Source organism: Zalophus californianus, chromosome 2 (assembly GCF_009762305.2).
Source record: "Zalophus californianus isolate mZalCal1 chromosome 2, mZalCal1.pri.v2, whole genome shotgun sequence".
NCBI lineage: Eukaryota > Metazoa > Chordata > Mammalia > Carnivora > Otariidae > Zalophus > Zalophus californianus.
The window spans coordinates 98,583,355-98,596,418 of record NC_045596.1 but is presented as its reverse complement, the minus strand read 5'-3'; the positions used below and the strand labels follow the sequence as shown (position 1 = coordinate 98,596,418).

The 13,064-nt window shown below is 35.7% G+C and overlaps 1 protein-coding gene across 3 annotated transcripts in view; it reads right to left on the bottom strand.

Moving 5' to 3' along the window:
• Positions 1 to 13,064, bottom strand: part of MYOZ2 (myozenin 2) — a 41,411-nt gene that overhangs the window by 19,291 nt on the left and 9,056 nt on the right. For all 3 annotated transcript variants that reach the window (XM_027597671.2, XM_027597670.2, XM_027597669.2), the window contains one exon: positions 3,847 to 4,016. In XM_027597671.2, the coding sequence (XP_027453472.1) occupies positions 3,847 to 4,005 (159 nt within the window). In that variant the 5' untranslated portion in view covers positions 4,006 to 4,016. The remainder of the gene's footprint in view (positions 1 to 3,846; positions 4,017 to 13,064) is intronic.

Here is a 13,064-nt window from a genome sequence, read left to right as displayed (position 1 = left end):
CAGTTGAGAGAAATATAGGAATATCATGCATTTAGAATTCTTTTTCTGAGTTCCTGAAATGCGTCCATGAAATGCATTTCACCTAAACTTACAAATCATTCTATCTATGGTAATTTAAGAATTATAATACTGACTTTCTTTGGAGACTTTTTCCTGGGGATTAGTGAACAGGACAATCAACTGTTTCTAGCTAGTCACTAATTATCAGGAGACACCCAGTATCTCTATTGTCATTGTTAAGTATACAAACAAAGCCTAATAATAGTTGGGTAGCAACTTACTTTAGTTATGACATAAGCCTTAAATTACAGAGTTCCATCATATGTGATTCCCTTCATGAAAAGTTGAAAAGATAAATGAAAATGTGTTTCTTTTTATTTAAGTTGACCCTAAACAAAATAAAACTAAAGCAGCATCTTATAGGTTATAAACATAGAAGTTATAAACATGTGGATAATGTCTATTACATGATTTCTGTTGAAATACCAATAGAAATAAGAGGATTTGTTTAAAAACCTGTTCTATAATTTGTGCCAAACACATAGAAGTTATTTTTTGCACAAAATAAATATATTTTGAGAATCTCAGTATATATAGTTTAGTCTTATCTCAGAATTACTTTTTATAGTATACTTCCCCTTTCCCCACTATTATTTAAGACTTCAAAGGATTTCAAAAAGTCCATAGTTACTAAATACATATGTAGTCTTTACTATAAAATGTGGATTATTTTCCTCAGTATCATTTTTTAGTGATTTATAGAAGATAATTTTTAATTATCATGAATCATTCTTTTATTTTATTTTTCCTTATGCTCATTTTCTTCATCCATTTCATTTTTTGCCTATTAGTGTAAGAATTTCTTCAGTTAGGGACACCTGTGTGGCTCAGTCAGTTAAGTGTCCCACTCTGGATCTCAGCCCAGGTCTTGCTCTCAGGGTCATGAGTCAAGCCCTGCATTAAGCTCCACACTGGGCATGGAGCCTACTTAAAAAAAAAAAAAATTAAAAATTAAAAAAAAAGAATTTGATCAATTCATGAACTAGGGCTTCAAAATTGGCTTGTGTAGCAAGCTGTGTATCTTCATTTCTTGTTAAGAAAGTACATTTCCTGTTATTATTTATGTCATAAGGTTTGTGTGGCTTGAATTTGCCAGTTTCTCAGCAGTGGAATAAGACCAAAACTGCCCTTAATTTTTTAATTTTTAAAATGATACTTAATATTTGGACAAATGGCATTAAATTACCAGGGAGTTTGTTTATAGTTTCATCTAATGATGTCCTAAACATTATAATAAAATAAAACTTGTATATACAGTTAAATAATTATTTTGACAATATAGCTTGAGGGAAGCAATAAAAGTTCATTTCAGAAAATGTAGTCAATAAATTAGGAAAATGTGATATAAATCATAAAAGATGATTCAAGAAGTAGACTATAAGTAATAGTTGTTTTCTATCTTTCAATGTTATTTTGTTTCCACTTCACTACACAAAAGCTATATTTATTTATTTATTTTTGAGCTCCCAGCATCATATCTAGAACACAGTAGGCATCCAATAAATATTTGCCAAAAGTATAAATAAATGAGTGGAAATAGATTTGAACCTAATATTGTTTTAAAAATTCCTATCATATTAACAAGGCTTGCTCCAAGTTGCAATTTAGTGCCTTGATAAAGCAAATATATCATTATATAATGTGGCTCACTCTTTTCCTCAATGATTTATTATACAGGTCATTTTTAGAATTAAACACAGATCATTAAAGAAGGCACTTTAAAGAACATTTGAGTCCATTTTCTTATTTTCTAAATAAGCAAACAGGTCCAGGAAAGCAAAGACACTTTTAAATTGACTTCAAATTGTGGCTTGTGGAACAGCTGGAACGGAACCCTGGTCTTCTGGTTTCCAGCCCAGTTTCCTTTGATTACACCATGTTAAGTGTCAGTACCAAGAATTCTAGAATTCTGAGAGCTGGGTTTCAATCTTCTTTATTATAGTGTTGCTTAAGACAAATAATATACTTCCTTGAACACTACTTTCCTCATTTCTAAAGAGAGAATAGATTTCATCAGACTTCACAGTATGTTATGTAGCTCAGTGACATACTAGTTCATTGCATACATTATTATTGTTTATTGCTCTGTTACTTATCAACATTTATTTATTTCAATATGCCTGTTTTTGACTGTTTTATTTATTTAGTGTTCAACTTTCTAGGAATATTGAAAAACTATCAAGGCATATTCTTACATTTTATGTATAATCAGAACATTTGGCCACAGGTTAGTGACAATAATCTGAGATACTGGTGATGAGGGAATATGTCGTGTTCATAAGGACATTTAAAAACTCATTGTCCCTTCCTCCAGAACTGTAGTTAAAGCATAGACTTAGAGATGTTAAGTGTAAGTTATGAAAACTGGATTTATTCATCTATTCAGATGTCTAGACTTGTAGATGACTTCTCAAAGAATTTCCTTAAGCCACCTTATTTTATACTACTCCTTAAAGCTGTTGTCATTATTAAAAGAATATGATTATGTAATTAAATTTCATCAGCTGGGATAGGGATTATTTTAGGCTCACACTGTATTAGCTATAGACATTTTTTAATAACTAGATATTAGACATAATTATAGAGTACCATAACATTATATCTACCCATGACTTCAAGCAAAAAATCATCCTTCACAATGTCTAACTGAATTCATAGTTATAACTAAACTTTATCTATGGATGTTGAAGGAGCTGATTAATGTGAAAAAGAAATTATTTCATTTAAATTGTCCCCTCATATTTATTGTTAACCAGAGAAACAGACATTTTTGAATGACTAACATTTTTGTTTGTAGGTGTAGTTGTTGGTTCTATGATGTATTTTAGTAATTATGATAAAAGAGCTTAGTGAAACTAGTCTGTTTGTTGTAAAGAAGTGAGATGTCCATTCAAAACAACTTATTAGTGATGGAAGCTGGCAAATGTTTGGGTTCAAATTCACAAGTAAACTTATAGACTTCCCATAGCTGTAAGAAGAAACCCTCAGTAAATAAAACTGAAATTTATTGTAGTCTCCACCACCTCTTCAAATTTAGAACCAATGTTTCATTCTGTTTTGATTCTTCATGCCTGGTATTTTATTTTTAAAGGCAATTCCCCAAAGCTAGCTGTTTTCTACCATGAGCTTCTTCCTCGACAATCTCTCTACACGACAGTTTAAAAGAACATAGTCTTAATGCAATATGTAAAATATGATGTAATTAATTTATTCATTTGTTTATTAACTTTCAGCTGAGGAAAACTTTTGTCTAAAGAGTTTTGCCCACCTTGGTTTTGTTGTTAATAGGAATCAGACTTCCCTACACGATGTGGCGTAAATGCTTTGAGTGAGAGAAGCTCAACTACGTCTGTAGTTCTCAGGCATGTTTCAGTGCCAGGATGTATTCAGCCAATAAAATGCGTACACTTACTTTGTGGAGTGCTGTGTGCTTTGGAAGTGTTTCCATCCCAAACATTTAACTAGTAGAGATAAAACCATGGAAACTTTTAGTTCCACCAATCTCCACTCCCTCTCCCTCCTCTTAGCAGAGCATACCAGCTTTTCAGTGCCAAATTTACGGGGTTGCAATGTCCCTACAGAACTAAAAAGATACTCATAACATATATAATACTTCCTTTGTTTATTCATCTAAGCTATTTACTATCATTAAAAAAATCTAACAGAATCAACAGAAAAAATATGTTGAATGAATATGTAGAATACTTGTTTGGGAATCTAGTGATACATAGACACTTAGAAGTGCTACCTGTTTATTTAGATACCACATAACCAAGTTATACCTACATTTATTTGTGCTTTAGTTTCATACTGGAAATTTTCAAATGTGTATTTATCAGATCTTCTTTGTCGCATCTTAAATAGTCTGGCGCCACGGTTACTGAGATGGGATAATTCTTCCAACATGATGTCTCTGGGGATGCTGACTTTTTTGCCCAGGTGCATGCCATCTACATCTGTAAAACAACATTCATGTGCATGAAAACCCCAAGGTAAGCATTTTTAAATGCTTTGCTGAATTCCATAATTTATTGCCTGCTATATCCTAGTGTAGTGGGTAAGACAGAGACAACTTACTCAGAGTTTGGCTTGAATACTAGCTCCCTTACTTTCTAACTGTATGATTATAGATATGTTACTTATTTTTCTAAGCCTGAGGCTCCTCATCTCTAAAGTTCAGATAATACCTACTGAATATGCTTGATATGAGGATTAAATATGCTTCATAGAAATCACTTAGCTATGGTACCTGGCACATAGAAAGAGTGAATGAGGAGCGCCTGGGTGGCTCAGTCGTTGAGCATCTGCCTTCGGCTCAGGTCATGATCCCAGGGTCCTGAGATCGAGCCCCGCGTCGGGCTCCCTGCTCCTCGGGGGAGCCTGCTTCTCCCTCTCCCTCTCCCACTCCCCCTGCTTGTGTTCCCTCTCTCACTGTGTCTCTCTCTGTCAAATAAATAAATAAAATCTTTAAAAAAAAAAGAAAGAGTGAATGAAAGTTAGCTAATAACACTATTAGTATAATTTAGTGTTTCCAAATTTAATGAGTTTTCAAACAGCACTGCTTATAGTTGTTTTAATAAGTTCTGTTTGGCACCCCACGTTTTTATGTGTTTGAGCTATCCCTGTTGCTTGAATGCCTACCCTTCCATCCATGCCACTCCATTTCCTTATCTCTGTCAAAATACCATTCATTCTGCAGCCACCACCAGGAGCCTAGTATGAAGTAGGCAGGTGGTAAGTACTGAATGGACAAATCCTTCCCGATTCAGCTTAATGATATTTCTGTGAATCCCTTCACTAAATCTCTATTCATAATTATTCATGCTTTTTTCTTTCTTTTTCTTTTTTAAGGTTTTATTTATTTATTTAACAGAGAGAGAGAGAGAGAGAGAGCACAAGCAGGGGTAGTGGAAGAGGGAGAAGCAGGCTCTCTGCTCAGCAGGGAGCCTGATGAAGGACTTGATCCCAGGACCCTGGGACCATGACTGACCTGAGCTGAAGGCAGTTGCTTATTCAACTGAGCTACCCAGGTGCCCCTATTCATGCCTTTTTCATATCTCCATAGCAATGAACCACAATTACTTGATTCCATTTTACTTACTTAATGGTTTGTATTTTTTTGTTTTTGTTTTAGTCTTTGTGTCCCCCATCCTTACATAGAGGAGATGTCCAGTAAACGACTGTTATTTTCTATTTTTAGTACTGAGGGACTTTTTTTGAAGAGTTTTTTATTTATTTGACAGAGAGAGAGATAGCAAGAGCAGGAACACAAGCAGGGGGAGTGAGAGGGAGAAGCAGGCTTCCCACTGAGCAGGGAGCCCGATGTGGGGCTCGATCCCAGGACCCTGGGATCATGACCTGAGCCGAAGGCAGACGCTTAACGACTGAGCCACCCGGGCACCCCTGAAGGACTTTTTTAAAGTTGAAAATAGATGAAACTCTTCTATTTTCTCCTTTAATCAAGAATATATTTCTATGTAACCCACAGAATTCTCTTGCCATTGTAGACTGCTCGTAAATCACAGGAAGAAAAATTGGGCCATTAGTAAAATAAATAATTCATTATTCTGATTGATTGGGGCAACATTCTTTGATGATGTGACAAATTAACCCTAATAATTAAGCTTTTGGGGGTGTTAGGGATGAAATAACAGAATTACTTGAATTTTCTCCTTATTTTGTTTTGGAAAAAAATCAATTTGTCCACATATTTTGATGTTACATGAAGAGAACTCCACTAATCATAAAAATTGCCTGCTTTCTACTTCCACCTGACAGTGATGAGGTAGCACTATTCTTCCCTGGCTGAAGCAGTGTCAGACCAATATAGATGAAAAAGAAGGCTTAAATAAGAGCAAGAGTCTTAGAACATAATCGGAAAATTTCCAAGCTCAAACAAAAAATCTTTTCATACCAGGAAACAGGAAGATCTCAAACCCAGTGAATAAAAAGGCAGATGCCAACATGAGATGACTGAGATATTAAAATTACACAACCAAGATTTCAAAGCAGCCACGATAAAAATGGCTGTTCAATGGATGGAGACAGTAGCAGAATAGAGGGCAGAATGGGAAAAAAAAATCTGTGAACTGGGAGACAGAATAATAGAAATCACCCAATAAGAAAAACTGAGGAAAAAATAAATTGAAAAAAAGATGAAGAGAGCCTTAGGGATTAATGGGACTAGAACAAAAGATAGAGCATTTGTGTCACTTAAGTCCCAGGAGAGGAGAAGGAAGTGGAGCTGGAAAAGTACTCAAAGAAATAATGGTTGGGGTGCCTGGGTGGCTCAGTCAGTGAAGCAGTCGTTAAGCATCTGCCTTCGGCTCAGGTCATGATCCTGGAGTCCCAGGATTGAGCCCCACATCGGGCTTCCTGCTTGGTGGGGAGTCTGCTTCTCCCTCTGACCCTCCCCTCTCTCATGCTCTCTCTCTCTCACTCTCTCTCAAATAAATAAATAAAATCTTAAAAAAAAATAATAATGGTTAAAAACTCCCCGAATTAGGCAAGAAAGATAAATCTACAGATTCAAGAAGCTAAGAGTGTCTTATACAAGATAAATTTATAGAACTTCACAAGATATATTATAAACTTCTAAAAATTAAAGATGAAAAACCTTGAAAGCAGCCAGAGAAAAATGACAACTTACCTATAGGGAGGGAAAAAAAAATGAGAATGACAGTGAATTTATCACCAGAAACCATGAAAACCAGGAGAAAGTGGCACAAAGTTACTGAAAGAAAAAAACTGTCAACCCAGTGAAAATATCCTTCAGAAATGAGGCAGAATTTAAAACATCTTCAGATGAAGGGAAACTAGGAGAATTTATTTCCTAGAGACCTATCCTAAAACAATGGTTCGGGCAGCTATAACAAAATACCAAAGACCAGTGGCTTCTAAACAACAGAAATTTATTTCTCACAGTTCTGGAGGCTAGAAGTCTGAGATCTAGGTGCCAGCATGGTTGGGGTTCTGGTGAAAGCCTCCTTCTGGGTTGCAGATTGCAGATTTCTTGCTGTGTTCTCACATGGTGGAAGGGACAAGATAGCTCTCTTGGACCTCTTTTGTAAGGGCATTCATCTCTTTCACGAGGACTCCACTGTCATGACCTAATCATCTCCAAAGATTCCATCTCTTAATACCATCACAGGGGCATTAGGATTTCAGTATATGAGTTTGGTGGGGACACAAACATTCAGACCATAGCAAAAAGCTAAGGGAAGTCCTTTAAACAGGAGGGAAACAATAAAATATGGAGCAAAGAAAGAATACAGTGAGCAACAGGGTGGGTAAATACAATAAGCTTCCCTTCTCCTCTTGAGTTTTCTAAATTATGTTTGACGTTAGAAGCAAAAACTGTAACACTCTCTGATATAATTATAAATGTATGTAGAAGAAATAGTTAAGACAATTATATTGCAAACAGAAGAGGATAAAGGGACATGAAGGTAAGTAAGTTTTCTATACTTCACTTGAATTGATAAAGTGATGACATCCATAGACTTTGATAAGTTATGCCTATGTAATGTAATTCTTTTTTTTTTAAGATTTTATTTATTTATTTGACAGAGAGAGAGAGAGACAGTGAGAGCGGGAACACAAGCAGGGGGAGTGGGAGAGGGAGAAGCAGGCCTCTCGCAAAGCAGGGAGCCCGATGCAGGGCTTGATCCCAGGACCCCGGGATCATGACCTGAGCCAAAGGCAGAGCCCAATGACTGAGCCACCCAGGCACCCCGCATATGTAATGTAATTCTTAAAGCAACTCCCAAAAAAGCTATTACAGATGGACTTGAAATCACTATAGATAAATAGAAATGGAAATCTTAAAAACGTTCAAGTAAACCGTAGAAAAATAGGAAAAAGAAAACAAATGAAAAACAGAGGCAACAAACAGAAAACAAAAAAATAAAATGATAGGGTTAAGCCCTAACACATCAAAAATCACATTAAATATGAGTGCTCTAAATGTACCAATTAAAAGACAAAGATTGCAGATTGGATTAAAAACCATGATCCAACTATATGCTGTGAGTTGGACAATAGAGGCAAGTTGAAAGTAACAGGATGGATGGCCACTTAGGTGGCTTAGTCGGTTAAGCATCTGACTCTTGATTTTGGCTCAGGTCATGATCTCAGGGCCATGAGATTGGGCCCTGTGTCAGGCTCTGTGCTCAGCGGAGAGTCTGCTTGAGATCCTCTCTTGCCTTCTCCTTCTGCCCCTTCCCCCACTTGCATACATGCACTCTCTTTCTCTCTCTCTCAAATAAATAAATAAATCTTAAAAAAAAAAGAAACTAACAGGATGGAAAAAGATATATCAAGCAAATATTAATCCATGGAGATCAGAAGTGGTCATATTAATATCAAATAAAGTGGATTTCAGAGCAAAGACAATTACCAGAGACAGAAAAAGCATTATATAACGATTAAAATACCAATCCACCAAGAAGATCTAGAAATTCTAAATGTGTATGCAACAAACAACAACAGCAACAACAAAAAGAATTAAAGGACAGAAAGGAGAAATAGACAAATCCACAGTTATAGTTGGAGACTTCAACATCCCTCTCTCAACAAAGGATAGAACAACAGACAGAAAATCAGCAAAGTTGTAAGAGGACTCAATAATACCATTTACCAGGAAGATCAAATTGACATTTATAGAATTAGATTCTGCTGAACAACAATAGAATGCACGTTCTTTTCAAGTGCCCATGGAACATATACCAAGGTAGACCATATCCGGGGCCATAAAATAAACCTTAACAAATTTAAAAGAGTTAAAATTGTGCAGAATATGATTTCTTTTTACAACGGAATCACATTAGAAATTAGTAACAGAAAGATAATAGGAAAATCTCTAAGCATTTGGAAACTAAACAACATATTTCTAAATAATCCATGGGTCAAAGAGGAAGTCTCAAGGGAAATAAAAAAAAATCATTGATCTGAATGAAAATGAAAATAAAGCATGTCAAAGTTTATGGGACACAGTTAATGCAGTGCTGAGAGGGACATTTATAGCACTAAATGTATACATTAAAAAAAATAAGAAGTCTTAAATGAATAATCTAAGCTTCTACCTTAAAAACCTAGATAAAGGGGGCACCTGGGTAGCTCAGTCAGTTAAGTGTCAGACTCTTGGTTTCGGCTCAGATCATGACCCTAGATCAAACCCCGAGGGGGACTCTGCCTTGAGCATGGAGCCTGCTTAAGATTCTCTCTCTCCCTCTTCCTCTGCCCTTCATCACTTACCTGCTGGTTTGCACGCATGTACACATGTGTTATCTCTCTTTCTCAAAAGAAAAAACAAAAACAAAAAACAAAACCCTAGAAAAAGAAGAGCAAAATCAACCTAAAGCAAGCAGAAGGAAGGATATAACAAAGATAACCGCCGAAATAAAAAACCAGTTAAGCATGGGGTTGAGTTTTGAAAGATAAATAGAATTGACAAATCTCTAACTAGACTGACACAGACAAAAATATAAAAGACACAAATTACCGATGTTAAGAACAAAAGAAGGAACTACAGGAACTACACACACTGTAGATAGCAAATGGATAATAAAAGAATACTGTGAAAAATTGTATGCATAAATTCACATAAATTTGAAAGCTTAAAAAAAATTCACCAATTTTTGAAAAGCACAAAGTATCCTATCTCACCAATATGAAGTAGAGAAGTTGATTAATCCTATAAATACAAAACAATCAAATTTATAATTTTAAAATCTCCCAAAAAAGAAATCTTTAGAGTAGATAATTTCACTGGAGAATTCTACCAAACATTTCAAAAATTAACACCCAATTCATAATCTCTACCTGAAAATAGAAGATGAGAGAATAGTTCCCAATTTATTTATTAAGCTAATATTACCCTGATACCAAAACTAAAGACAACACACAAAAAGAAAGCTACAGACCAATATTCTCCATGCATATAGAAGTAAAAATCCTTAACAAAATATTAATAATTAGAATTCAACAATATATAAAAATTATTCTATACCATGAATAAGTGGGGTTTATCCCAGGGATACTGACTGGTTCAATATTCAAAAAATCAATATATTCCACAATACTAACAGGCTAGAGAAGAAAAATTACATGATTATACCGTTGGGATCGAGGGCTGGGCAAAACACTATTGAACTTGACACCACAATTCATTAGAGGAAAAATTGGTAAATAGGACTTCATCAAAATTAAAAACTTTTGCTCTGAGAACGACTTTTACAAGGATGAGAAGACAAGCTACAGAGTGGGAAAGCGTATTTGACAACAAGCTAGAATATATAAAGAACTTTCAAAACTCACCAGTAAAAATGCAAACAATCCAATTAGAACATGGGACAAAAACATGAAGAGACATTTCACCAAAGAAGAAATACAGATGGCAAATAAGCATACAAAAATGTTCAACATCATCAGTCAATTCAAATTAAGGAAATGCAAATTAAGACCATAATGGCAATGTCACTATCAGAATGGCTAAAATGAAAAATAGTGATAGCTTCTAATGCTGGGGAGGGTGTGGAGAAACTGGATCACTCATATATTGCTGTTGGAAATGTAGAATGGTACAGCCACTCTAGAAAGTAACTTAGTAGTTTCTGTTAAAAACCTACTGTAGAACTAACAGTAATACTGGGCATTTATTCCAGTAAAATGAAAGCTCATGTTCACGCAAAAAGCTATGTACAAATATTCATAGCAGCTTTATTCTTTTTTTAAATTTTATTTTCATAGCAGCTTTATTCTTAATTAAAAACAAAACAGAAATTATCCGGACGTACTTCAATGGGTAAATGGTTAAAAACATTGTGGTCCATCCATACCATGGTACTCAGGAATAAAAAGGAATAAACTATTGAAATATACATCTCCTGGACATATCTCCAGAGAATTACACTGAGTGGAAAAAAGCCAACCTCCAAAGGTTATACACTGTGTGTGTGTGTGTGTGTGTGTGTGTATCATTTATATAGCATTCTTGAAATGAAAAAATATATAGAGAGAAATAAAGAACAGAGTAGTAATTGGCAGGAGTTTCTTGACTATTAATGACAATATTGTGGTTGTGATAGTATACTATAGCTTTGCAAGACGTTACCTTGGGGGAAATTAGGAAAGGGTACATGATGGGATAGCTCTGTATTATTTCTTACAATTGCATATGAACTACAATTATCTCAAAAAAAAAAGCTACAAAGCCATAAAAAGATATGAATAATCCTTAAGTGTAAACTGCTAAGTGAAAAAAGCTAGTCTGTAAAGGCCACACACTGTATGGTTCCAACTACATGGCATTCTGGAAAAGGCAAAACCCTGGAAGACGGTAAAAGAATCAGTGGTTGCCAAGGGCTTGAGGGGAGGTAATAGGGATAAACAGGAAGAGTACAAGGGATTTCTAGGGCAGTGAGACTATTCCCCGTGATACTATAATGGCAGATATATGACATTATGCATTCGTGAAAGCCCATAGAACACTACAACACAAAGAGTGACCCCTAATGTAAACTATCGACTTTAGTGTTTTTGTTTTCTTTAAGATCTTATTTACTTAATTTAGAGAAAGAGAGAGAGTGTGTGTGTGTGTGCATGAGCAGGGGAGGTACAGAGAGAGCGAGGGAGAGGGAGACAACATCCAGCAGACTCCACACTGAGTGCAGAGCCAACTCAGGGCTTGATCCCAGGACCCCGAGTTCATGATCCCAGCCGAAACCAAGAGTTGGATGCTTAACCAGCTGAGCCACTCAGGTGCCCCTGGACTTTAGTGTTTAATAGTGTATCAATATTCGTTCATCAGCCATAACCAGTACATCACACATCAATAATAGGGGAAACTATGTTTTGGGAGGAGAAGGGGTATATGGGAACATTCTACTTTCTGCTTAGTTTTTCTGTAAACCTAAAACTGCTCTAAAAAAAAGTGTATTATTAAAAAAATTTAATTGAAAAAATTCATAGCCCCTTCTAATGCAAGAGGAGCAGCTTTGTCTGCTCTCCAGTATGAAAAAAAAAAAAAAAAAAAAAGCTATGCTTTACAATCCCCAGGGATGGCAGGGACTGCCTACGAAAAAGGAATAGGAGGAACAGAGCAAAATAAATGAGGGTGTTTTATAACAGTTGCCTGGGATTTGCTTGCCAAACCTGTTGAGTTCTACAGGGAATATTTGCCTTCATCTATTTGCAAGTGTTTGGAATCTTTGTTACTGTGTGCTTGGAACATGGAAGGAGAAGCTAGGTTCTTTTTCAACATACCTATGAATATATACCTCCACATTCTAAAGAGAGTGACAAGGTGGGCTCTTTCAACTTTTTGATCCTTTTTTTAAATAAGATTTTGTTTATTTGAGAGAGAGAGAGAAGGAGAGAGAGAGAGAGAGAGCACAAGCTGGGGAAGGGCAGAGGGAGAGGGAGAAGCAGACTCCCCACCGAGCAGGGACCCCCACGTGGGGCTCCATCCCAGGGTCCTGGGATCATGACCTGAGCTGAAGGCAGATGCTTAACCAACTGGGCCACCTAGGTGCCCAACTTTTTGATTCTATAATCAAAATAGCAAGTTCCCTTTAGATACAAAGGATAGAAGAAACAGTATTGCTTATACTTAGTGCAGTTATGGAAAGGGGGAATCTCCTTTAAATGTTTCTCAAAACAATTCAGTTAGCAATGAGAGAGAGAGAGAGAGAGAATGAAATAGTAACACAAAAAATCAAAATCTACAGCTTTTTTTCCATTGAACTTTTCTAGAAATACATATTCTATATAATGTGATATATTACAAATAATGTTTTTAAACACATTTAGGTTTTTCCTGAAAAACCTTTCTAATGGGACATTTTGAGGAAATGAAAAATGCCCCAAAGCACGCAACCACTAAAAAATGTGGAGATGACAATCTTCATAGTTATAGAATCTTTCTCCTTACAATGAAGGCTACGAAGATTTTCCATAAAGAAACTGAAACAGAAATGCAGCTCTTTTCTTCCTCCCCATTTCTG